We start from the raw sequence: 27,540 nt of genomic DNA on the forward strand, positions 1-27,540 counted from the left end.
TGTGTCCTGGTTCCTCCCAGAGCCATCCCTGGAGGGTTAGAGAGAGGCGAGTTCTAGGCTTGAGGTGAGGGTAGGGACGGCCACACTGGTGAGCAAGACCTGAGGTGTGTTGTGTGTTTGGGAGCTGGATTTAGATCCTTTGCTTAGACCCAAGTCCTGACTTAACAAGGAAGGAAGTTTGACGTCTGAACATGGACCCCTGCCTGCCCCATCCCTTACTTCCTCAACTGACCTTTGCTCCAGCCCTAACTGCTCTGCAACCACTGTCCTTTCCCAATTAATGACAACCCCATGGTACCAGACCTTAAAAGGCCTTCAGCACCAAATTTGGGGATAATGTATGGTGGAGTCTGCTGAGGACCCTGTGAGGAATGGACACATTCTCACCTCCACCAAAGAGGTGTTAACAGTACCAGAGGTGAGATGCAAAATACTTAATAACCAACACAACATGGGCATTGACTAAGTGGAATATTCCAGCTGAATATCAGACCTAATGCCATATATCCTTAAATATGCTACTGATTTTAAAACACACATACTATTACTCAAAAGTTGTCAGTTAACTGTGATGCTTTCTTATCACTTATAATTTCTATTTCATATTTGTGGGAAGAGCTCTTTTTGACTTACTTCATTCAACATAGATTGTTAAAAAGTGCATCTTAGGGTAGACGAAGCATGTCTAACATTGCTGAGCCTTTACCATATGTAAATTATCACCCAAAATAATTCATAATGTTGATCATTTATTAGGGCCATTTTACAGATTAGGAAACTGAAGTGAGCAGAGGTGAAGTCAGCCCTCTGAGGTCACACAAGCAGTAAGTGGCAGATCCAGGCTTTAGCCCAGGCTAACACCGAGAGCATCCTATTGGTCACTATACATAAAGATATGTAACCTTGAGGGTCTCAAGAAACCATGTCATCCACTGCCAGCATCATCCCCTTTGGCTTCAGGGCTGGTGGGTGTGGGGCACTGGAGTGGCCCCTTCAGCAAACAGCTTGAGGGAGAAATCAAGGGCTGGGGCAGCCTGGGTCAACATCCCCAAAGAGATGACATCGATGTGGGGTCCACAGAACTCAGGGAGGTTGCCCAGTGTGATGCCCCCACTGGCCTCCACGCCCACACTCGGGAACCTGGCCTTCAGTGCTGTGGCTGTGGGGTGCAGCTCCTGCAGGACACAAGCCAAGGAGAGGTGAGAGCCCGCAATACTGCCCCTTCCCAGGAGGCAGACCCCACCTCACCTCAGGCCTGAAGTTGTCCAGCAAGACGAGGTCTGCTCCAGCCTCGGCTGCCTCCACAGCCTCCTGTAGGCTGCTGCATTCCACCTCCACCTTCAGGGCAAAGTTGGCTGCCCGCCGGGCCCTTAGCACTGCCTGCCAGGCAGGTGGGAGGAGTGAGAGTGAGGAACAGGTGGCACTCGGCACAAGGCACAGTGAGCTGGGACTTGCTTCAAGAAGGCCCAGATGGGGCTAATGAGGAAACTGGACATTGGATGGTTTCTTTTAAATTAGGTAAAACCACATGAAATTATCACTTTTGTGAGTCCAAAAAATGGCCAAATATCAATATTTAGTGTTCAGACCTGAATTTCAATTTGACTCAGAATATTAAAACCAGAAGTGGTCTTCAACATTTCCATAGATGGGGAACAGGTCCAGGGAGCTACGGTGACCTGCCCAAGGTCACAGAGCCATCAATACCAGGTTCCCTACAGCCTATCCTTTGCTCTTGAACATCATACTAAGCAACAGAACTTCAGTAAAGACAAGTTCACCCCTTCACTTGATGGGGGGAACAACTGAGGGGTGGGAGGTCTTATGCCACTGTCCCCGACTATCACTGTTCCCCGGGGAGCGGGGGAGCCTCTGGTGGGGGAAAGGGCTAAGATGGGGGGTTGGAGCAGGGCTGGGTAGGGACTCAGCCAGACACACACCTTTTCCACACTTCCGGCCGCCATGACATGGTTGTCCTTCACCATCACCAGCCCACCGAGGTCATAGCGGTGGGAGGCAGCTCCGCCCACGAGGAGCCCATACTTCTCCACCATCCGGAAGCCTGGCGTGGTCTTCCTCGTGCCTGCCACGTGCCCAGCCCAGCCAGTCGCCCTGGCAGCCTCCACAGCGGCAGCGGCAGTGCTGGCAATGCCACTACAGCGAGCCAGCACATTCAGGGCCACACGCTCCCCCAGCAGCAGACAGTGTGCAGGGCCCTGGACCTCAGCCACCCTGGCCACGGGCACCAGCTTTGATCCCTCGGGGAGGAACCAGGAGACCTGGCAGTTGACTTGGGCAAAGACTGCATCAAAGAAAGGCCTCCCAGCCAGTACCCCTGGGGACTTGGCCCACAGCGCTGCCTGCGAGGGGGCCGCACCTGTGACCAAGGCGGCGTGGTTGAGGCCCGGGCAATCCTCTCGGAGCCAGCTGTCCGCCAGGGTGGCCAGAGTGGCATGGGGCAGCAGGAGCGCCAGGCCTGGGAGGGAAAGAACAGCAATACATTTTGGCTTCCTCCCTTGTAGTCAGGGGTGATTATCAAAACATTGAACATGCTAAACCAGACTCCAGCCAATGAGAGTGAATATCTGGGGGTCCCAGGAGAGGGGCAGGGTCACTGGGTGGGCCCTGTGGGCTGGACAAGGTTGCCAGAGTAGACAAATAAAAATATAGGACACCTAGTTAAATTTAAACCTCGGACAAACATCAGAGGTTTTGTTTTTTGTTTTTTGTTTAGTATAAACATATCCTTGGTGATATTTAGAACTTGCTTAAAAATTATGTCAGTTATCTGAAATTCAAATGCAACCCAGTGTCCCACATTTTACCTGCAAACCTAGTGCTGGATCGGCAGCTACTTCCCAACTAGAAGAGAAGGGCACACCACCTGGCCACCCCACAGCCTCTTCGGGAGGCCTGACACAGGATTATTTAGGAGCTGAAGCTCCCAGTACAAGGTAAGCTGTGTGTCTTTTTTTTATCCCAGTCTGCTCTATAGCACCAAGTATTTTTGAAGCTAGAAGTTCAGCTTTGTACTGACAGAGAGACTGAGAACTGGAGGGGCAAGGCAAGCCAGCCAAGGCACACAGCCCACTGGCAGCAGAGTCAGACAGGCCGGGCCTTGTGGCCGCACCCTCCTATCCCTCTGCCTCTGCTGGCCTGGCGACCCCTCCCATGCCTGATGTTTCAACAAACCGTCCTCTCTCTAGAGATGAGGGCTATACAAGGAGGAAAGAGCACAGTAAACTGGGCTTCAGCCCCCGCTCTACAAGACACAGCTTCAGGGATGTGGGCAAGTCCTTTGCCTGTAAAGAGAGAGTTATGGACATGGCCTGTGGGGCCTCTCTGCCAGCACGGAGTTGCTACGGAGCCCCTCGCACTAGTGGGGTGACTGCAGAGGCCGCACTCAGTCATGGTACGGCATGGCCATCTGTACCCCAAGAGACTTGCCACTGTGTGGCTTCCCAGGTGAGGAGACAATTTGACAGCACATGAAGGGGTTGGGTTGGGTTGGATTTCCCCCACTTTTGCTCCAACTTGAAGCTAAGGCCAGACATTCTTTCAGTGACTGCCCTTTGCCCTTCTTCCCCACATCCTTTCCCACAACTGCCCTTGGTGGCTTCCATTCCTCACTCAGAGCCAGCCGTGCTCTGGTTGGCGATGGGAACAACGTCAGTAAACACGACAAAGACATAGTCCCGAACCACACCATTCATGGTCTAGCCAGGCAAAAGGCCTGGGAACAAACAGCAGGGATGCAGAGGCCTCCCCCCCTCCATTCAACTAGGCACAGTCATGTTTGCTTTTTAAAGCGAAATTTCACTCTTTCAACTGGTAAATATTGGATAAACAAACTACAATAAATCTATACAGCAGAATTCTATTTGCCAATAAAGAATCAACTGCTCTTATGCACAACAGGGACACATTTCAAATGTATTATTCTAAAAAAGCAGCCAGATTCAAAAGGCCATCCATATGACATTCTGGAAAAGGCAAAAACAAGAGCAGCAGAGAACAGCCCAGTGGTTGCTGGTGAGGGGAGAAGGGCTGCACCAAGAAGATTTTGGATGTGATCAAAGTGTTCCATATCTTGTCTATGATGGTGGCTACATGACTGATGCATTTGTTAGCATTATTAGAACTATACAGAGAAAGGGGTTAACTTTCAGTAATTATACCTCATTAAACCTAACTTCTTAAAAAATTAAAAAGTAAATTTGAGTGGATCATTCTCCTGCTTAAAACTCCACTCTCACTGTATTAACTCCAGTTCTCTTGACTTCTTTCCATCTTTCATTTATTCTTTTGACAAATCCTTATTGAGCATCTATTGTGTGCCAGGTACTAATTGCTGGGAGACTGTGGGCAGCTCTTCGTCTTAGCTTTCAGGCCCTAGCTTATGCTGTTCCAAGGTTGTGCCTCTACCTGGAAGTCCCTTGCGTTACCCTCATTCCCCAAACCCCCCTTCACCTTCATTCTCTTTCAGGTCTTCTCTTAGGGGTCACTTCCTCAGCAGGGGCTCCCACAGACCCCTGAAATCAATCACATGCTCACTTGGCTCCTCGCACTTCCCACACTGTCATACTCCACTGTAGTTTCCTCTTTGGAGGCAAAGATGTGTGTGTCTAGAGGGTTTTCTGCTGTAGCGCAAGTGCCTAGCACACTGAACCATACAAATGTGCTTGCTGCTTTGATAGGCAAAAACGGCCAAGTATTGGCAATCTCATATTGTTCAGCTTAACACTAAGTGCTCAGTTATAATTATCCAAGCAGAAAGGCTGCACCAGGGAATGAATCAGAGCCCAGACCCTGGGGCCACGTGGCTTGGGTTTCAATACTGCCTCTATCACCTTCAGCTAAGTGACTTTGGGCAAGTGACTCCACCTCTACAGAGCCTTGCATTCCTCCTCTCTAACAGGGGTCATACTAATAAGCACCGGAGAGGCTTGTTAGGAAATTAAGTGAATTAAAATTTGCAAAGCCCTTAAGACACTGTCGGGCACATAGTAGGTGTGTTTGCTAAAGGAATGACTGAAGCACTTACCAAGGGTCACAGGAGCAGAGGAGGAAAAGACTCAGTGTCCCTGAGAGAGGGGGAGGTAGTGTTACTTGCCTTAAAGGGCGAGTAATGTTTGCCAGGCAGGCATGTGGGGTGGCAAGGAGGGAGGGCAAGACATTTCAGGCTGAGAGAGCAGGTGTTCAAAGCTTAAAGGCAAGAAAAGAGAGTAGGTAGGGGCAGGCTGACTAAGGTTCATGGGAGAACTGATGGGAGGTAAGGCCAGAGTGAAAAAGGGCAAAACTACTCAGGTGAGAAACTTGCAGATCCTAGGGACCATCACAGAATTTTAAGCAAGGGAATGATATGATTATGATTTTGTTCTAGAAGGATCACTTCAGCCACCAACTGGAGACAAATTGGGAGGCTAAAGGAGGCTAGAGGAATTGGTCAGACAAAAAGCAATGAAGTGCTGAGCTCAGGCAGTAACTGTACGAATAGTGAGCAGGGGCCAATTGGAGGGTTATTTCTGAGGAGGATTTACCGGAATTAGCAGCTAAGTAAGAGCAGAAGGCTTGAGTTTCTGTGCTGGGTAGGTGAGAACTGACATAAGGAGCTATTCAGGGAAGAGTAGGTGGGGCAGTGGACAGCGAGAGCAGAAGGCGGCAGCCACTACTGACCGGGTGCGTGTGGTGCACTGGCTGTGGGCACCATGTTCTCCCACTCTTGCCTGAACTCTCCAGAGGAGGCTGCTCCCATTTTGCAAGTGCAGAAACTGCATCCCAAGCAGGTTACCATATGGAGCCCTAGTGACACAGAGCTGGGGAGGAAGAATGATTTTGGTCTTGCAGATGAAGGTTGAGAGGCCAGCAGGAAATGTGGATGACTGCGTCCTGGTGGTGGATTGAACAGTAGTTCGGGAGTTCAGAGAAGTCTTGGGGTGATGAATGGAGATTTGGGAGTCGCCCGCATACACGGATGTTGACTTAGCATAGCAGTGCATAAAGTCACCAGGTCAAGTAAGAAGAGGACTCTGAGAAACACCAGTATTTAAAGGACACCCAGAGGCGTTGCTGTCAAAAACAGAAGCAGCACCAGGAGAGGGTGGGTGTCTAGATGAAGAAGGGGGTTCCAAGAAGCAGGATGTGAGCAGAAGCAAGATGAAGGAAGGCTGAAAATGGGCACTGGACTTAGCAACTGGGAGTTCTCCACCAGAGCAGTCTTAGTGCCATGTGGTGGAGGCAGGAGACACGTTGCCAAGGTCAAGGAGTCCACAGGAAGTGAGGAAGTGGAGGCACTGCTCCTGTCTGCAGAAGTTGAAGAAGCAGGGCCCTTCACCTGGGCTGCACATTGGAATCACCTGGAGAGATTTTCTGACTCTGCCTTTCAGCCCCATTCCAGACCAACCAAACCAATCTTTTCAGAGTGGTTCCCCAGGCATCCAGCTTTTGGAAGACTCCCTGTGTGACTCAGATGTACACGGGTGTTAAGAATCAATGCTCACCAAGACCACATATTGTGCCTCCATTTACAGGAAATGTCCAGAAAAGGCAAATTGAGACAGACATGTTAGAATAGGGTTTCCCAGGGCTGGAAATAACTCTAAATTACATGGGATCACACTGGGGTGATGGAAATGGTCTGCGGTGATGGCTACACAACTCAGTAAATTTACTAAAAAAATCACTGAATTGTTCACTTAAACAAACAGGAACCAAGGCTGTGCCAACAGGCAGGAATCACTTTGCAACCCTAGTCAACCAATGGATCTGGGCATCAAGCATTAAAAGCCAACATCTAGGAGAAAGACAGCTAGATGCTGCTGCTCCTGATGGGGAAACACACACCACCCACAAGCAGCTGAACCAGAGTCAGATCAGACCTCTAGATGCAACCACCAACTTTCAAGAAAACCAGAGGACAGAGGAACATGTAAAACTATACCATGGGGATACAACTAGCAAAATTCAGACCATAGGAAACTCTACCAAAGGATAATCTCATTTCTTCAACAAATATTTTGCAAGGAAAACAGAAGAATAAAACAATCTTAAAACACAGACTAACCAATCACAATCTATGGATCTTATTTGGATCCTAATTCAAAGAAACTGAAAACAAATTAAAACATTCATGAGACAACTGGAAAGCTGAACATTAACTGGATATTTGATAACAAGGGAATTTTAAAATTTTTTGTTGTGATAATTGTATTGTGGTTGTAATTAAAAGAAAAGTACCTATCTTTTAGAAAATGCAAGCTGAGATACTCATGTTTGAAAGATCTGAAAGCTGGTTTTGCTTTAAGGTAATCCTGGAAGGTATAAAGTAGAGGGGTGTGGATGGGTCCAGACTGACCAAGTTGATGGCTGTTGAAGGTGAGTGAAGGCACATGAGGACTCATCATACTTGTCTGTCTACTTCTGTGTATTTTTTTAGTTCTCTATTAGAAAAATGTTCTCTATTAGAAAAAAGGAAGAAAGGAAGGAAAGAGGGAGGGAGGGAGAAATGAAGGAAGAAAGGAAAAGGGAGGGGAGAGGGAAGGAGGATAGAAGGAGAGGAGGAAGTAGCCCTCATTTGAGGTCAAGGGCATTTTTTGGATGGGTAAGGTAGTCGTTCTCAACTACACCTGCACAATTGAGTTATCTGGCAAGCTTTGCAAAATGCTGATGCTTGGGCCCAACCTCAGAAATTCTACTATAACTGGTCTGGAATGTAGTAACATAATCCTAATTTGTAGCTGCCATATACTGGTGCCTACCTTATGCTAGGCACTTGCTATAGTCATAAATCCTACCAGCAGTTCTTCAAGGTAGAGATCATTCCTACTCAGAGACGGACAACTGAGGCTCAAAAAGAGAAACTACCTAAAGATCAGAGCTAGAAAATGATCAGCAAGGGCCCATATCTTCTTTCTCCACAGCCAGTACTTTTAGACACCCCCACACCTTCCACCAACAGGGGTTACTCTCTATCCCCTTCTTCCAGATTAATTGTTCTGACTGCCTATTGCAGAAGCAGGTCATTTGTAGAAAATAAATATGTACCTCTGATTTTTCTTAGGCCTGACTTTGCCATGCATTGCCAACAAAAGGGATTCCTGCAGGTAGCTTTGAAAATAGGGGCTCCCCTCCTTAGCAGCTGTTTCTGAGAAGGTCTTCAGAGAAGAGAGTGCTGTTCTTGCTGCCTGAGGAGACCTGGATAAGAGAGCTTGCCAGGAAGCCACTACCCAGAGGGCACAGACAGATTGCCCCTTGCCACCTTCTACCCTTGCAAAAAGGGTATAAAAGCTCTCTCAAGATGCCTGGGCTTCAGAGATTATAGTTTTAGTCTGTGGGATGTAACTTTTATCCCTCAAGTCAATACCTTCTTAATTGGTTGTCCAGAGTTTTATTAAAATTTGTTATCTCTATTTTTGAGGAGCTCCAAAGCATCCTGGGGTATTATCTGCTCTTTCCTCTTCAATTATACTGTAAAAAGATGGAGATAAACCAAAGACTCTGGCAGAATATATGAAAATCATCCTCCACTGGCACATTTGCTGTGCTTGTCTGGATTGCTGACTGATTTTTACTGTGTTTCTAGGACACCCTAACTAGATGGTGGCTCCTGACCAGGAGGGATGGTGCCAGGAATCAGAACTTGCCTCCCTTTTTCTTTCCTGCAGCCATTAACAAGCACTTGCTTGTGCCTTTGATGGATGGGGACAAAGGAGACTCTGTAAATGCACCTAAAATAATATAACAAGTCTCTGTTAATTTTATGTGTACAGTGTGGTCTGTGCTTATACCAACAGTGGTGTAATGTTATACAAGGCTGACAAAGTGTTCCAGCTAAAACCAAGGAAGGATGGCTTTCCCTAATTTACAGGAAAAAATTAACTTAGAAGTGTTAATTTTAAAGGTTTGCCCTTATAAAGTAGGTGCCTTCTACCATCTTCTGTAACAGAACCTGGAGTGACAGCTAACACTCTCACAGTCCTCTCTAAGTACTGCTACAAGCATTTTATATATATTAGTACATTTAATCCTCACAAGAACGCTATGAGGTAGGTACTATTATTATCCCCATTTTACAGATAAGGAAACTGAGGCACTGAAAAGGCAGGTACCTTGCCCAAAGTTCATGTGTCTGGGAAGTGTGGAGTCAGGATCATAAATCCAGGCAGGCTGGTTCCAGAGTTATCCTCACTCGCCCCACCTTATCACACTGCTATTTAATCTAGCACTAAATTAATTTTTAAATTACTACATGTTTATTGTGCCAACAGTCAAAGACTTCTGCAAACCACACCCAGGGTTGTAGGGCTCTGCCCCCACCACCCGCCCCCTGTGGATTGGGAGTCAGAAACACCTGGGTTTGAATCCAGATTCCATCCTCTACACGCTAGGTAACTTAGGCACCTCTCTGCTAACTTCTCTGAGAGTCAGTTCCCTGAGAAAATCCAGGGCTGTCAAGAGGAGGGAATGAGGCGACTCATACAGTGCCAAAGCCCATGTCTGGCTAGACGTTTCTGAACCCAAGTGTCAGATGCTGGCAGCTTTGTTCTTCCATCTATTTGTTCATCCATTTGGCAAACACCAGATGGAGACAGAGACTGGCCAGCACTGCAGCTTCCAGATAAAGTTCTTTCCCCTTCTCTCCCTAGAGAAGAGAAATGACCTCCTGGTAGGGCCAAATGTGAGTGCCTGGCCCAGAAGTGGCAAACCATTCCATAGGATCTCAGAGCAGCCAGAACGGAGCCAGAGCAGGGCCCAACTGAGCAGGCCCTGAATGGCAGGAAAGTGTTAGGGTTCTGTTTAATAGGTGATGGGAAATCACTAAAACTTTTGATCCGAAGTCATATGATCAAAAATGCACTTTGAAGTTTAAATATTTAAATTGTGCATAGGGTTCTTGAGAGGTGCAAGTTGGGAGGCTATCCCAAAAGGCTGGGCAAGAAGTGATGAGTGGGATGAGGTGCAATGCAAGGCATCCTCCAAAACTGTGAGAGAAGGGCCACCTGCACTCCACGCCCACACTTGACCACCCAGCCTGTCCTGCTCACACGTGTGCAAGTCTTTCCTCTCTGCCTGCCATCTGCATCTGCCCCCCTGTCCCCACCCCTTCTCTCCCCACTTCAACAGTTTGGCCTCAGTCCCTGACTTGTCTACTACCTCCTGACTTAATCCCCTCCAGGCAGGGATCCCAGAGCCAGCCCTGGATTCCAGTGTCAGTCCTCCAGCTTGGCCCCAGTTAAACTTCACATGTTGTCACTTGCACTTGCATGAAAGCCGAAGTGCAAAGGAAGGCCTCCACCCTCACTCCCTGCACCGCTCAGGAGGATGGAACAAAACAGAGGTCCAGGTGACACCGTGGAGGGAAGTCCACTGAACTCAGACAACCACCTGGGTATCGGGAAGCAAGCAGTCAAAGGTGAGATTTCCAGTCAGAGCAGGAGAATGTTGAAGCCGGCACAGCAACGGAGCTGGTGTTCGTGATGACTGAATTTGAGGTGCCAGGGAGATGTCCAGGTCGAGTTGGATACATAGGGCTCCCCAGAGTGTAACTGGAGCCTTCTGACTGCAGAGCTTGGCCCCTGTCATTCTGCATTCAGCCTCCCCGTGACATCACCCCCACCCCACAGCAGAGAAGCTCTGACTCAACTCCCCTCCCCCGCCAGCCATAGATGGGACAGGACTTTGCCTCCTCCCTTCCTGGCAAGGGACAAAGTCCAGAGCTGTTCCCCAGACATGGCCTCCTTCAGGCCATCCCTGACCTTCCCTGGGGCTCAAGCCCTTTTACTCCCCAGAACCTGTTGGGGATCAACATGGAAGGAGAAAGAACAGTGAGAATAGGACAGAAAGGAGTGCTTGGGGTTCAGTCAGGCTCAAGGGTAGAGGGGGAGGGAAGAGAGACCCAAAGGAGACTTGGTCTCCCAGTTGGGGGTTGAGGGTAAGGGGTTGCGATAAGTTGGTATAGAAAGGGGGCAGGAGAAGGGACAGATGGCGATACAGGGACACAAGAAGAGAGGTCTGGGAGGCCCCTTTACCTTCAGGGTCCATGACAGCTTGGAGCCGCCGGCCAGTGTGTTGTTCACTGCTCAGATCCGGTGTTTGAGAGGCGGGGGACTGGGGGAGGGGCTGCCAGCGGGAGGGGAGGGATGGGCTGACCTAGCCAGACCAGCTCTGATGCTCCCCTTCCTGCCCTCCTCCAGGACCCCTAGGGCTACACAGAGCCGGCAGCTTTCCAGACTCAGAGGAGGAGCTCTAGGGCGGGCGCGGTTGCGTGACTCAGCAGTCCTCTCCTCTTTGAGCCAGAGGCCCTGGTCTCGGCACACACCCAGCCCTCCCGAGGGTGTGAGGTTGCCAGTGCAAGAATGTGCTCCCTTGTGGTGGCCAGAAAGCTTTTTGTGAAAGGAAGGAAAATCTTGAGCTTCAGACCTGGGTTCAAATCCTAATTCCATCCTTTTTTATCTCAAATACCTTTTTACATTTTTCTATGCCTCAGTTTCCTTAGCTGTAAAATGGGATAATATCTACCTCCTGGGTTCAACTGAGAATCAAGCGAGAAACCTCTTGGAGTGACAGAGTAGAAACACAACAAATATCCACCTCCCTTGCCTTCTCTTTTCCCAAGGTACTTTAAGGGCACAAGCAATTGAGAGCTGGACTTCTGAACCAGAAAGCTGGGAAACTACCAGAACCTGTACAGGGTTTACAGGCAAGTGCCTGTCCAAGAACTGTTGGGGATTCCATTTCTTCACCAGAAGTTGCACTTTATTTAGAGTTGCCAGAACCATTTGTTACCCAAAAAGCTGTCGTGAGTTAATACTACTTTGTAAAAGAGAGGCGTGTATCATAGCTCCAGCAACCTGTTTTTTTGAGCCTGTTTTCCCCCTCCTTGGAGAACCCCCTCAGGCTTTTCTTCCACTAGGGGCCCAAGCCCTCCAAGAGAGTGGGAATCGGACTAGTTAATGATGATTAGGATAATGGATACTCACAGGAACAGGGAAGAAGCAGATTAGGCAAGAGTAATAATAGCTTAGTTTAGATGCAAATCAGGATCACAGGGCTTGAGTTTCCCCTAAAGAGCTATAGATGAAGTCTTGTCCCATGTCCTTGCGCTGTTTCACAGGAGTTAAGACCCCACCAAGTGGACCCCGTGCTCACCTCAGCCACGTGGACCCCAGACCAGTGGGAGCCAGAGATTGATTATTAAGATTCCCAAAATATCTCCAGTTGACCTCATGTTCAGCCAGTCAGAAGATGCCCATTAGCTAACATGGGGTGTGTGAGAAGCAGAATCAGCTAATGTGCCTGCTGGTAGTCTACTCTGAGCTGCCTCTGCCTGTAATGAACTGTGAACTTTACAGCCACTTTCTTAACCCTGGAAGCCTTGAAAACTGAAGCCGTACCCTCCCTTAGAGAAGAGGTGCTTTAGGACCTATCCCGAGTGTTCTCCTCACTTGTGTCAAGTAATAAAGCTTATTCCTAGCTGAACCCTGCCTGGTGTGACCTCGTTTGGCTAAAGCCATTGTATCTGTTAACACATTGAGGCCAAGTCCACTGGCATCTTCCCCTTCTCCCATTTCTTTCTCTGCAGCACATAACCCTGACAGGACTGGAACTCAGTGAGGCAATCAAGGATCCTGGGGCACAAAACCGGAGGACGCCTCACTCAGGTTCCACTAGGAGCCTTGCTCACTCACTCTAGTGCAAGTTTCCTGAAGTCCGTCTCCAATTTTTTCCCTTTTTTCCCTAGGCGCCCTGGGTTTCTCCTGGTTTCTCTCCTAAAGGCTCTTTACTGTCTCTCACAGGTTCCATCCAGCCCTCACATTTTGGTGTTCCCTCAGGGTAGTGGGACAGTTTCTCTTTTCCCTCCTGGGCACACAGCTAAACTACATTTCCCAGTCTCCTTTGCACTGTGGGCCCCTGTGACTGAATTCTGCCCTGTGGATGTGAGCACATGTGATCCTAGCCACTTCCAGACCTGGCTCCTGAAAGTCTTCCCATGATCCTCCCCTCTCTCTCCTTTCTAGGAATGACAGAGCCACAAAATGGAAGGAGCTTGGGTCCCTGAATGACTTTATGGAAGGTCACCCTCCCAATGCCAACACTGAACTGTTCCATAATCAAGGCAAAAAGCTGTTGTGAGTTATGCCCCTGAGATTTTTGGGTTGTTTGTTATAGCAGTTAGCCTGTATTGACTAACACTAAGATTCTCTCCACTGCTCTCTCCTCTTCTCATTCTACACAGTGAATGATGTAATGTATGCATGTATCCATCTATGCCATTATTTAAATTGCTATCTAAAATCAAATGACTTGTAAATCTCTAGCTCTAGCTCTGACTTCCCTCCCAAGTTCCAGGTCTATTTCTAACCATCTCCAAAACATCCTTCCTAATAGTTCTAAAAATGAACTCATTGTTTTCCCCCAAAACTGCTCATCTCTCTGCATTTCCACACAATGATGTCAGCATCTCCTCATTCTCCCAAGATAGGAACCTTGAAGTCTAACCTTACTCTTCCCCCTTCACCCAAGAGCCAACTAGTTCTAAAATCTTATTCTCTAAATAACTATATTTCAATTATTTATTGTCACTTTGGGCCAGACTCCCACTAGATCCACCATTATTAGAATAATGCTCTCATCCTGGGCTGCACTGCCCTCAGGCCATCCTGCTGGAAGCCAGAATCTCTCAAAAGACAGATCTCATCTTGCCTTCTGTTCACTTAAAAACCATTGTTTGCTCATTCATTAATTCACTGATCCCTCCATTCAGGAAGCACATATTAGGTAGCTACTGTGTGCCAGGCCCTGCCCTTTGGCACCACAAAGATGACACGTGGACTTGGAGGGGTTTACACTTTAATGAGTGAGGGACACCCTCATGTGATGACTGCCTAGATGTTCATGCTGTCACATAGGCACCGTAGGATGGAGAAGAAATACTGTCTGCTTGGGATGGAAGGAGCGCCAGCTTTTTCGCAATGGCTGTGACATCTGAGCTGAATTTTGGCAGTTGAGGAGTTTAGTGGGAGTTCAAGTTGTGTGCTGTGGGGCAGGCTGGGGGTGGTTTGGCTTCAGGCAGAGCTGCACAAATGGCGAAGTATGTGGCCCTTCCCATGGCCATCGTCTAGTTAGGCTGTCCTGATACCACAAGGTGGACAGGCAGGTGCTGAGCACCCCAGGGGCAGAGGCTCATCCTTGGGAGCAAGTCGATTGTCTCCAAAAGACCTTGGGTTTCCACTGTTTCTGGCTCTACCTGAGACCTCCCCAGAACAAGACAGTCACCCTCTTTATTATGCTCCTCAACCAATACCCGATTAGAGTTTGAAATTGTTCTCTTTCCTTTTGTTTGGGGTCTGCTTTTGTTTAGGAATCTTAGAACCTTCTGACTGTATACCTCTCTCATCTTGTAATAGTCCTGGCTCTATCTGTCTCCTGGCACAGTTGCTGCACTTGGGACTCAGGAATGGGGTCTGTTTCCCAATTCCCCCAGCCCAAGGGCTGAGGATCACCTCTGCCAGCAGCCCCCAGGTAGCCCATCCTTCACAGGTTCTGCTGGCCAAATTGAACGTGGTCAAGGGTCAGAAATGGGGATGCCAAGGAATAGTAGGTATAAATGTTATGCTGGAGGAAGGAAAAACAAGGACATGCAAACAGAACAGAGAGATACCATAAAAGGAGAACAGACCAGACCCCAAGGTCCATGCCTTATATGGAAAGGGGACACCTCTTCCTGAATTCCATCCTTCTGATGTGCCAACTAAGACCCAGATGTCAGCCTCCTCCCTCTTGGAAGGAAAAAGTTCCTAGTTGTCTATCATGTCACCTTTAGCTAATCATACCTCTCCACACCCCCTAGGATAGCTTACACACTCCTCCCCCTCCTAATCCCTTATAAGCCCCCACCTCCCTGACCTGGTGTGACTTCCCTGGCCTGTAATACCCAGACCAGAGAACATCACCTGGGAATTGCGCTCAAATAAACTGCCTGGCCCTTTGTTGCCTCTCGTCCCCTGCTTATTTTGGCTAGAATTTATCTTACATTTGGTGGAGAAATCCCAGGAAGGAGCATGAAAGCAGGGCCCCGACCGGCCACTGGTTGCCCTGCTCCCTCCTTCACTGACTCGGGACCTCAGCCTGCTCTCCGCCGTAGACTATTTTCCAGTGAGTCCCTCAGTTTCCCCCAGTCTGTTTCCCTTCCTAACTCCATTTCACCTGGTCTGTTAGAAATCATAGCTACGTCCAGGTGGGGCATTAGGCCCCTGGGCATTCGGCCCACACTCTGCAGGCATCTGGCCCACCCCTGCCCCTGCAGTATGGGAGATGTCCCTACCCCAGGCCCCAGAATGTCTTCGGTCATCCAGCCCATCCCTAGCCCTGCAATGTGGGAGACGTGCCTCACCCAGGCTCCCAGGACATCTCCCCTGACTTGCTCCGCTTGGGACACTGGGCGCTCCTCTCAGCGGGATTAGTTGGGAAGTGGCACAGACATGGGGAACCAGCCCTCGAAAGCAGAGGCTCAGACCCCGCTGCGGTGTCTCATTTCTAATTTCGCGACTCTATATTTGTCCCAGGAAGTTCTCAAATAGAAGCTAGTCTTTCTTTGCGCCAAGGCAGGCAGGGCCTCAGTATCCCTTGGACAATCAATTTTGCTGGCCCCCTGAGGGAACTTTCTATTTTAGTCTTCTCACTGACTTAACTAATTATTGCCACCGGAGCAGACAGTAGGGTGAAATCCTGTATGTGCAGGCTTTTTGGACTTTGCGCTCCTGCCCAGACCTTTGTATTAAGTGTTAAACAACTCAGGTTCTCCTAGCCCGATCCAAGTTAAAGATTGTCAGCCTCTTACTCTGCCCAGTCCTTCTTCCTTTTCAGATCCGCTGGAGGACCTTGGTCTCCCACCTCCCTCAGCTTGCGATCCCCTCCCCCTCTCTCCACCACCATCTTTAAGTCCTTTGTCCTCACATGTGTCACTGCCATCTTAAAGTCCTACATTCTCAACCATGCTGTTGTTCTGCTCTCCTCTTCCAGTGGCTACACCACACCCCTCCCCCTCTCCTTCCTCTCTTCCCCCACCAGAACACACTCCTTCTGCCCTCTGGTTCTGGAAGCCACAAACAAGAAGCTGAGGAGAGAGAAAGCAATTAGATATCAGTGACTCAAGTCTTTATATTGGTTTGTCTGTCTGTGTATATGTTTTTGTGTTTTTTATGTGGGGGGTGTTGCTGACTAGCCATTGTGTCTCAGTTTCTATATTTGTGTGTCTAGGTGTGTAGATGAAAAATATTTTCCTACCTCTGGATGGTATTAATAAAAATTGATTTAAAAACAAGTGCTTGTAGGGGGGCAGAACCAAGATGGCGGCGTGAGTAGAGTAGCAGAAATCTCCTCCCACAACCACATATATTTTTGAAAATACAACAAATACAACTCTTCCTAAAAGAGAGACCAGAAGACACAGGACAGCAGCCAGACTACATCCACACCTGCGAGAACCCAGCACCTCAGGAAGGGGGTAAGATACAAGCCGCAGCCCGGCAGGACCTGAGCGCCCCTCACCTCAGCTCCTAGTGGGAGGAGAGGACTCAGAGTGGGGAGGGAGAGGGAGCCCAGAACTGCTAAATAGCCAGCCCTAGCCATCTGCACCAGAGTGCAGACAGTGCGTGCAAGGGGTGCTGGAAACTATTGAAACAGGACAGTGAGACCTGTGAGCAGTTACCCGCAGCTGGCACCCCGGGGACAAAGAAAAGAGAGTGCTTTTTGAAAGTCTTAAAGGAACAGGGGCCTCACCACTGGATGGAAGTATTCCGGGACATGTAGCCCTAACCCCCTGTGTGGCAGCGCACCTCGGAGGCCCCTCACGGAGATAAACAGCCTCCCGGCCATTTCCCCTACGATGTGGCTCTGCCATATCAGAGCAGCAGCCTGAGGCATGCCACGCACACCCACAGCAACTGCAGAGCTAAACTCCACAGGGGCTGGGCAAGAATCAGAAGCCCCGTCTGTGCGCAGCTACCCAGCACAAGCCACTAGAGGCTACTGTTCTCCCAGGAGAGGGAGGCCACAAACCAACAAGAAGGGACGTTCTCCCAGCCGTCACTCGTGCCAGCACTGCAAACTATCTCTATCGCCATGAAAAGGCAGAATTTGAGGCGGACCAAAATCACAGAGGCAACCCCTGAAAAGGAGATAGACCTAACCAGTCCTCCTGAAAAATAATTCAAAATAAAGCTCATAACCATGTTGACGGAGCTGCAGAGAAATATACAAGAGCTAAGGGATGACGTCCGGAGGGAGATTACAGAAATGAAACTATCTCTGGAAGGATTTATAGGCAGAATGGATAAGATGCAAGAGGCCATTGATGGAACAGAAACCAGAGAACAGGAACGCATAGAAGCTGATGCAGAGAGAGATAAAAGGATCTCCAGGAATAAACAATATTAAGAGAACTGTGTGACCAATCCAAAAGGAACAATATCCACATTATAGGGGTACCAGAAGAAGAGAGAGAAAAAGGGATAGAAAGTGTCTTTGAAGAAATAATTGCTGAAAACTTCCCCAAACTGGGGGAGGAAATAATTGATCAGACCATGGAAGTATACAGAACTCCCAACAGAAGGGACCCAAAGAGGACAACACCAAGACACATAATAATTAAAATGACAAAGATCAAGGACAAGGACAGAGTTTTAAAGGCAGCTAGAGAGAGGAAAAAGGCCACCTACAAAGGAAAACCCATCAGGCTATCATCAGACTTCTCAACAGAAACTTTACAGGCCAGAAGAGAAAGGAATGATATATTTAATGCAATGAAACAGAAGGGCCTTGAACCAACAATACTGTATCCAGCACGATTATCATTTAAATATGAAGGAGGGATTAAACAATTCCAAGACAAGCAAAAGTTGAGGGAATTTGCCTCCCACAAACCACCTCTACGGGGTATTTTAGATGGACTGTTCCAGACGGGAGCACTCCTAAGACAAAACAGATGTCACCAGAGAAAATAAAATCAGAGCAAAGAAAGCAGACCAACCAAATACTAACTAAAGGCAAAAAATAAAATCAACTACCCACAAAAGCAGTTGAAGGAAACACAAAAGAGCACAGAATAAAACACCCAACATATAAAGAATGGAGGAGGAGGAATAAGAAGGGAGAGAAGTAAAGAATCACCAGAGAGTGTTTATAACAGCTCAATAAGTGAGCTAATTTAGACAGTAAGATACTAAAGAAGCTACCCTTGAACCTTTGTTAACCACGAATCTAAAGCCTGCAATGGCAATAAGTACATATCTTTCAATAGTCACCCTAAATGTAAATGGACTGAATGCACCAATCAAAAGACACAGAGTAATAGAATGGATAAAAAAGCAAGACTCATCTATATGCTGCTTACAAGAAACTCACCTCAAACTCAAAGACATGCATAGACTAAAAGTCAAGGGATGGAAAAAGATATTTCATGCAAACAACAGAGAGAAGAAAGCAGGCATTGCAGTACTAGTATCAGACAAAATAGACTTCAAAACAAAGAAAATCACAGAAGATAAAGAAGGACATTACATAAAGATAAAGGGCTCAGTCCAACAAGAAGATATAACCATTATAAATATATATGCAACCAACACAGGAGCACCAGCATATCTGAAACAAATACTAACAGAATTAAAGGAGGAAATAGAATGCAATGCATTCATTTTGGGAGACTTTAACACACCACTCACTCAAAAAGACAGATCCACCAGACAGAAAATAACTAAGGACACAGAGGCACTGTACAACACACTAGAACAGATGGACCTAATAGACATCTATAGAACTCTACATCCAAAAGCAACAGGATACAATTTATTCTCAAGTGTACATGGAACATTCTCCAGAATAGACCATATACTAGGCCACAAAAGGAACCTCAGTAAATTCCAAAACACTGAAATCCTACCAACCAACTTTTCAGATCACAAAGGTATAAAACTAGAAATAAATTGTACAAAGAAAGCAAAAAGGCTCACAAACACATGGAGGCTTAACAACATGCTCCTAAATAATCAATGGATCAATGACCAAATTAAAATAGAGATCAAGCAATATATGGAGACAAATGACAACGACAGCACAAAGCCCCAAATTCTGTGGGACGCAGCGAAAGCAGTCTTAAGAGGAAAGTATGTAGCAATGCAGGCATACTTAAAGAAGGAAGAACAATCCCAAATGAATAGTCTAACATCAGAATTATCGAAACTGGAAAAAGAACAAATGAGGCCTCAAGTCAGCAGAAGGAGTGACATAATAAAGATCAGAGAAGAAATAAACAAAATTGAGAAGAATAAAACAATAGAACAAAATCAATGAAATCAAGAGAAAATGAACAAAATAGATAAGCCTCTAGCCAAACTTATTAAGAGAAAAAGGGAATCAACACACATCAACAGAATCAGAAATGAGAATGGAAAAATCACGACAGACTCCACAGAAATATAAAGAATTATTAAAGACTACTATGAAAACCTATCTGCTAACAAGCTGGAAAACCTAGAAGAAATGGACAACTTCCTAAAAAATACAACCTTCCAAGACTGACCAAGGAAGAAACACAAAAGTTAAACAAACCAATTACCAGCAAAGAAATTGAAGCAGTAATCAAAAAACTACCCAAGAACAAAACCCCCGGGCCAGATGGATTTCCCTGGGAATTTTATCAGACATACAGAGAAAACATAATACCCATTCTCCTTAAAGTTTTCCAAAAAATAGAAGAGGAGGGAATACTCCCAAACTCATTCTATGAAGCCAACATCACCCTAATGCCCAAACCAGACAAAGACCCCACCAAAAAAGAAAATTACAGACCTATATCCCTGATGAATGTAGATGCAAAAATACTCAATAAAATATTAGCAAACCAAATTCAAAGATATATCAAAAGGATCATACACCACTACCAAGTGGGATTCATCCCAGGGATGCAAGGACGGTGCAACATTTGAAGGTCCATCAACATCATCTACCACATAAACAAAAAGAAGGACAACAACCACATGATCATCTTTATAGATGCTGAAAAAGCATTCGATAAAATTCAACATCCGTTCATGATAAAAACTCTTAGCAAAATGGGTATAGAGGACAACTACCTTAACATAATAAAGGCCATATATGATAAACCCACAGCTAACATCATACTGAACAATGAGAAGCTGAAGCTTTTCCTCTGAGATCAGTAACAAGACAGGGATGCCCACTCTCCCCACTGTTATTTAACGTAGTACTGGAGGTCCTAGCCATGGCAATCAGACAAAACAAAGAAACACAAGGAATCCAGATTGGTAAAGAAGAAGTTAAACTGTTACTATTTGCAGATGACATGATACTGTACATAAAAAAACCCTAAAGACTCCACTCCAAAACTACTAGAACTGGTATTGCAATACAGAAAAGTTGCAGGATACAAAATTAACACACAGAAATCTGTGGCTTTCCTATACACTAACAATGAACCAATAGAAAGAGAAATCAGGAAAACAATTCCATTCACAATTGCATCAAAAAGAATAAAATACCTAGGAATAAACCTAAACTAAAGAAGTGAAAGACCTATACCCTGAAAACTATAAGACACTCTTAAGAGAAATTAAAGAAGACACTAACAAATGGAAACTCATCCCATGCTCTTGGCTAGGAAGAATTAATATAGTCAAAATGGCCATCCTGCCCAAAGCAATATACAGATTTAATGCAATCCCTATGAAATTACGAACAACATTCTTCAACGAACTGGAACAAATAATTCAAAAATTCATATGGAAATACCAAAGACCCCAAATAGCCAAAGCAATCCTGAGAAAGAAAAATAAAGTGGGGGGGGATATCACTCCCCAACTTCAAGCTCTACTACAAAGCCATAGTAATCAAGACAATTTGGTACTGGTGCAAGAACAGAGCCACAGACCAGTGGAACAGATTAGAGACTCCAGACATTAACCCAAACATATATGGTCAATTAATATTCGATAAAGGAGCTATGGACATACAATGGGGAAATGACAGTCTCTTCAACAGATGGTGCTGGCAAAAGTGGACAGCTACATGTAAGAGAATGAAACTGGATCACTGTCTAACCCCATACACAAAAGTAAATTTGAAATGGATCAAAGACCTGAATGTAAGTCATGAAACCACAAAACTCTTTGAAGAAACATAGGCAAAAATCTCTTCGACATAAACATTAGTGACTTCTTCACAAACATATCTCCCTGGGCAAGGAAAACAAAAGCAAAAATGAACAAGTGGGACTATATCAAGCTGAAAAGCTCCTGTATAGCAAAGGACACCATCAATAGAACAAAAAGGTACCTTACAGTATGGGAGAATATATTTGTAAATGACAGATCCGATAAAGACTTGACATCCAAAATATATAAAGAGCTCATGCACCTCAACAAATAAAAAGCAAATAATCCAACTAAAAAATGGGCAGAGGAGCTGAACAGACAGTTCTCCAAAGAAGAATTTCAGATGGCCAACAGATACATGAAAAGATGCTCCACATCGCTAATTATCAGAGAAATGCAAATTAAAACCACAATGAGCTATCACCTCACACCAGTAAGGATGGCTACCATCCAAAAGACAAACAACAACAAATGTTGGCGAGGTTGTGGAGAAAGGGGAACCCTCCTACGCTGCTGGTGGGTATGTAAATTAGTTCAACCATTGTGGAAAGCAGTATGGAGGTTCCTCAGAATGCTCAAAATAGACTTACCATTTGACCCAGGAATTCCACTTCTAGGAATTTACCTTAAGAATGCAGCACTCCAGTTTGAAAAAGACAGATGCACCCCTATGTTTATTGCAGCACTATTTACAATAGCCAAGAAATGGAAGCAACCTAAGTGTCCATCAGTAGATGAATGGATAAAGAAGATGTGGTACATATACACAATGGAATATTATTCAGCCATAAGAAGAAAACAAATCCTACCATTTGCAACAACATGGATGGAGCTAGAGGGTATTATGCTCAGTGAAATAAGCCAAGCAGAGAAAGAGAAATACCAAATGATTTCACTCATCTGTGGAGTATAAGAACAAAGGAAAAACTGAAGGAACAAAAGAGCAGTAGAATCACAGAACCCAAGAATGGACTAACAGTTACCAAAGGGCTGGGGAGAATGGGAGAGTAGGGAGGGATAAGTGTGGGGAAGAAGAAAGGGGGTATTATGATTAGCATGTACAATGTGGGGGGTGGGGAAAGGGGAGGGCTGTGCAACACAGAGAAGACAAGTAGTGATTCTACAACATCTTACTATGCTGATGGACAGTGACTGTAATGGGGTTTATGGGGGGGGACTTGGTGTAGGGGAGAGCCTAGTAAACATAATGTTCTTCATGTAATTGTAGATTAATGATATCAAAAAAGGGGGGATTACTCCTTGATAAGATAAAATTAACTGCAAAAATGCATTAACGATTAATGCATGCTTTACATATCCTTAATTTTGATCTTTTAAAGGGTGTCAGATGATCAGTTATGGAAGTGTATTTTTCTGATAATATTTCTTTCTCTCTAAAAAAAAAAAAAAGCAGTTCCTGTGTGGTGGTCTCCAATAGGTTCTTCACAATGGTATAAAGGTCATATCAAACTGTGGGCAAAGGGTTTCTTTGTGTTTATACAGAGGATCAAAGCCTAATTTGGCTACCCAGAAAGCGAATTAATATATGATATGAAGAAGAACTTCCAACATCAACATCATCTGGAAGAGTCATTCCAGAAGATGACCATCAAAAAACTTCAACAAAGATCCTGGCGCTGTTGCAGTTGTTGCTGCATTTATCCCGCTGGTTCCTGGACTTGCTGTTGGAATGCAGAAGGAGATATCTAAGCTGGCCTGTGCATACAGTAAAACAACAAATTTGACTAGTTCTATATTGTTGGAACTCAACCAAGAATTAGGAGAAGTGCGAGTTGCAGTGCTTCAAAATCGTGCTACTATAGACTATCTATTGTTAAAAGAACATATGGGATGTGAACAGTTTTCAGGAATGTGTTGTTTTAATTTGTCTGATTTTTCTCAAACTATTCAAAATCAGTTAGACAATATCTATAATATTATTGATAAGTTTTCACAAATGCCTGGGGTACCTAATTGGTTTTCTTGGTTTCACTGAATATGGCCAGTAATTGTAGGTCTGCTTTTGTTATGTATCAGTATTCCTATTCTGTTAATGGGTATACACAATCTAATTAGTAGTTTGTTAAAACCTATACATGCTTATATTACTCTACAAGAAGTTATGTCGAAGAAATAATCTTCTCATGTTTTCTTCTGTCTGCTACTTCTATAGCTTTTCTTCTTCCTTCCTAATTACAGCCCTTTAGTAGAATTCATGCCTTATATTTAAAATTACCGAGTATCATAATACTTCCAAGCAGTAAAGATACCTCAAGACAAGTGCTGGGCATAGAAGCCACTGGGCATAAATCTGCAAAGAAGTAAAAAGCTAACCTTTTCAAAGAATATTGCTTCTCTCTCACTTACCAAATTTACATTTCACTGTATGGCCCCGGAAGATGGCTGGTTAGCCAGAGACGGGTAAGATTCCTCAAGGGAGGAACAACCTAAGACAGACACAGTCGCAGGGGGGCCATCAGGTGAGAAATTGGGGGTCAACAGAGGTGAGGCTTAGAACCTCAGCCCCCCTGTTTTGAGAGAAATCTGCATCCATGGATGTTTTGTTGCCCTTGTCTAGCTTGGATTAATACTTAGTCTATAGGCACACACCTGATCATCTACATTTGCCTTCTTACAGCACTAACTTATGCTTTCTATCTTTATCTTGCATCTACCTACCACTTCAGCATTTTATTTTTAAAAAAAAGGGAGAAATGTGGGATTCACATATAAATCAAGTATAAAAATCAAATGAATAATCATATCTGACTTGATTATAGTTCATGATGTGTGATAAAAACTGAAAGTTTCTGTGATATGACTGCCCTTGCACTGTTCACCATGTAAGAACTTATTCACTATGTAAGAACTTGTTCACCATGTAAGAACTTGTTCATTATGCTTCAGAAGATTGGAGACTGTTGAGAGTTAGACTTGGGTTTGATTAATGATTGTGCATTGAGTCCCCTATACAGAATTTTATTGTTGTAAACAACCATTTGATCAATAAATATGAGAGGTGCCCTCTCAAAAAAAAAAACAAGTGCTTGTGAAAATTGGGCATTCTAAAACTTCCAGAAAATTTGATTTAAAAATGTTAAGCATTAATGCTAATTTGGGTTTGGCTGAGGTGGGCATGTCCTTGTAGTTATCAGCTGCCTAAGTTTACCTAAGGTCATTTAAGTTGATGTTATCTGCTAAATCTTTTAAGAATAAAATGCTTAAAGGTTTGGCTTTGTCTAATATTCAGTAAAGGTCTTCTAAGTAATCTAGCATAGTTGTTAGGAATGAGTGAACTAAATAAGTGTGGCAAGTGAACACCTTAATAATTGTGTGTTACAGTGTGTATACCTACTTACAGCCTGAGAATCTTTGTGGTAACCTAAAACCTTAAAGTTTTGCTAAGTTAAGAAGATACACTTTGTGCTTAGTGAGAGATTGTGTTGTAAAGCTCATGGTTAACAGAAATTATTAAATGTTCATAAATTTGTCAATCCAAAGAATGCTAGTGTAACAGTTTATAATAGCCTACTTCTCAGTGTTCACTAAAAATTAAGGTACCTAATGGTTTTAAGTTCTAATTAAAACTGCTTAAAGTAATAAGGAAAACATTTCTGCATGTTAAAGAATGTGTCTTTTGATAAAAGAAAGTAACTGTTCTAAAGTACAGCTGTTTATTTAGAGGGAGAAATCTAAATGAAAGAGAAGGTTGTAGAAAGTTTGTAGAAGAATTTAATATAGTCATGCTATATAAAATTAAAGCAAATGAGTCTCGGTATCAAGTACACAGCAAAATTAGAATTTTGTTTTCAGTTAAAAAGACAAAGATTTCTTAACTGTTAATCTGCTCTTAATATTGAAAGATTGCAAAGAGTTCTCTAATTGTTTTATCAAAGCAGTTTTTCATGCTTAAAGTCTCAGTGAGTTGTCAGAGTATTCAAGAAAAGGAGATCTTAATATTAAAAAGACTAAAAGCTAATCTTTGCTAACAACTGTAACCTTCTGTATTTGCCTTTAAAGTCTTTTATTGTCATTCTAGTTAAAATAGATAAGTATTGCTTCATAGCAATCTATAATCCTATTTAAGCAAGTGCCAAAGAAACTTTCTTCTGACAACTTCCCAAAAATCAAATTCAAAAAGGTACTTTTACCTTTAGTTCACTCTGATATTTTCCAGAGGGTCCCTGGAACATGTCAGAGGAATTTTTTTCTCCGCATTGGAGAAAGTATTTGGCTAATTTGGCTTATTTATCTGATATATATTTACCTGCTTAATTACCTGGAAAGCACTGTCAGAGGGAATGATGCTAAACTTTGTTACTGAATGTTTTGTGTTACAGAAATATCCAAATTTCCATATGACAACTGTCTTACAGTAAGCTCTCATCAGATCTTTAACCGTTGTCATTTGTAAGTCTTTTGTCATCTATACTCACTGTTTTATTACTCCTAAACTAGTAAAAAACTAGATTTCAGCAGAACAGGTATTAATTACATAGGATTAAGTAAACTAAGGAAGATGATTTTGTGGCTTTTTGTTTCAAAGGTTGTTGATAAAGTGTTTTAAGCTTTTTCTCTTAAGATGACAACAGTTTAGTAAATAACTGCCTTTATAAGCAGAATTGAAATTTTATCTTTCTCTCTACCTGATCGTCCAGAATTTTAAAACTCTCAGTGACTATTTTTATATTTCATGGCAGTATGTTTATTTGCACAAGTTCAATAAGAATCTGCTTTCCTTGTAAGAACACCAATTAAAAACACTGGTTATATTACCAAGGCTTTGACTGGAATGTCATACCTGAGAGATACATGTGTAAACTCAGATATGAACAGACAGCTTTAAGGAACTAAGATTGACTTTATAAAGCCAACAAAGTCCCTTAGATGAACTGGCCTAGTACCTTGTTTACAGAGTTCCCAGTAGCCTTACCAGGTAAGTAAGGAAGGTCACTTCCTGGCAGGTGCAAGAACCTCAGGAATATCTTGAAAACCTCAAGAAGAGAAGAATTCACCCAAATGTACAGGTACTGCAGGCACAACCTGATGGCAAGTCTGGCTTAGCTTTCAGGCCTCAAAAAGCCTTTAAAAGTCCAATCTGAAATTCCTTATAAAAGTTCCAGCAAAGCATATTTAAAGAGCCTATGTAATCCATTGCTCTTCTTGCTGCACTTATGCAAATAATCAAGCCAACTGTTAATTATTTTCTTAATCTGGCTACTTCTAATAAAAATGAGGGTGATTTTAGAGAAAAGTATTGTTTCAATAATGCAATCTTATCTATACTAAATACTAATACTAGTCATTGAAATGTAAACTCAATCCAGAATTCCAGTCCCCCATAATGGCCTGGCTAATGCCCCTACTGGGCCCCTTAATAACAGTTTGTACTTTACTCTTAGTTGCTCTTGTGTCCTCAGGTTCCTCCAACCGCGGCTAACCCAGATGACCCGGGTTGCCACCAACCAGATGTTACTTCACTGCTACGCACCTCTTCCCACTGAACCCCCTCCTTCGGCCTAATACCAGCCTCAAACCCCCACGATGCCTCTTGTCAGTCAGAAGTAACCAGATCGAGTTGTCACCCATTATGACCAAAAGGCTGCAATGTTAGGCTGGAGAAAGGAAAAACAAGGACATGCAAACAGAACAGAAAGATACCATAAAAGGAGAACAGAACAGACCCCAAGGTCCATGCCTTATATGGAAACGGGACAGCTCTTCCTGAATTTCATCCTTCTGATGTGCCAACTAAGACCCAGATGTCAGCCTCCTCCCTCTTGGAAGGAAAAAAGTTTCTAGTTGTCTATTAGGTTACCTTTAGCCAATCATACCTCTCCACGCCCCCTGGAATAGCTTACACACTCCTCCCCCTCCTAATCCCTTATAAGCCCCCACCTCCCTGACCTGGTGTGACTTCCCTGGCCTGTAATACCCAGACCAGAGAACATCACCTGGGAATTGCGCTCAAATAAACTGCCTAGCCCTTTGTTGCCTCTCGTCGCCTGCTTATTTTGGCTAGAATTTACCTTACAATAAATACCCATTTTCAGAAATGAAATGTCCTTAGATGGAGGCCCTTTTTCTGTCTGCAAAAATGAATTGCATTAATAGATCTCTCACTGTCCCCATCCAAACCCTTCTTTCACCTGGAATTTTCATTTTGGATGACAATGCTTTATTCAAACCATGATCTTAATGTGAACTTTTGAGAGTAAAATGGAAACATGTATTTTAAAATATAAGATCAAATATAATACACTGTAGATGACTTTGTTTATGTGTGAGAATCCTGTTAAATAACAGAAACTAGAATGCAATGGTAATTTTGCAAAAGAGGTAATTAACTTTTTGCCATTTGGATGAAATAAAC

The 27,540-nt window shown here is 44.4% G+C and overlaps 1 protein-coding gene and 1 long non-coding RNA gene across 2 annotated transcripts; one reads left to right on the forward strand and one right to left on the reverse strand.

Annotated features, from left to right (window-relative positions):
* Positions 1 to 736: 736 nt before the first annotated feature.
* On the reverse strand, positions 737 to 11,279 carry QPRT (quinolinate phosphoribosyltransferase). The gene is made up of 4 exons (XM_036917684.2): positions 11,028 to 11,279; positions 1,941 to 2,476; positions 1,249 to 1,380; positions 737 to 1,175 (listed from the first exon to the last, which is right to left on the reverse strand). The coding sequence occupies exons 1-4, from the start codon at positions 11,038 to 11,040 to the stop codon at positions 957 to 959; spliced, it is 900 nt and encodes a 299-aa protein (XP_036773579.2). The 5' UTR covers positions 11,041 to 11,279; the 3' UTR covers positions 737 to 956.
* LOC130679152 (uncharacterized) lies at positions 2,487 to 27,349 on the forward strand. The gene is made up of 3 exons (XR_008992167.1): positions 2,487 to 10,411; positions 13,017 to 13,127; positions 26,588 to 27,349. It is a non-coding gene; the product is annotated as an uncharacterized LOC130679152 (long non-coding RNA).
* Positions 27,350 to 27,540: the final 191 nt, after the last annotated feature.

This window comes from Manis pentadactyla, chromosome 10, assembly GCF_030020395.1.
Source record: "Manis pentadactyla isolate mManPen7 chromosome 10, mManPen7.hap1, whole genome shotgun sequence".
NCBI classification, from domain to species: domain Eukaryota; kingdom Metazoa; phylum Chordata; class Mammalia; order Pholidota; family Manidae; genus Manis; species Manis pentadactyla.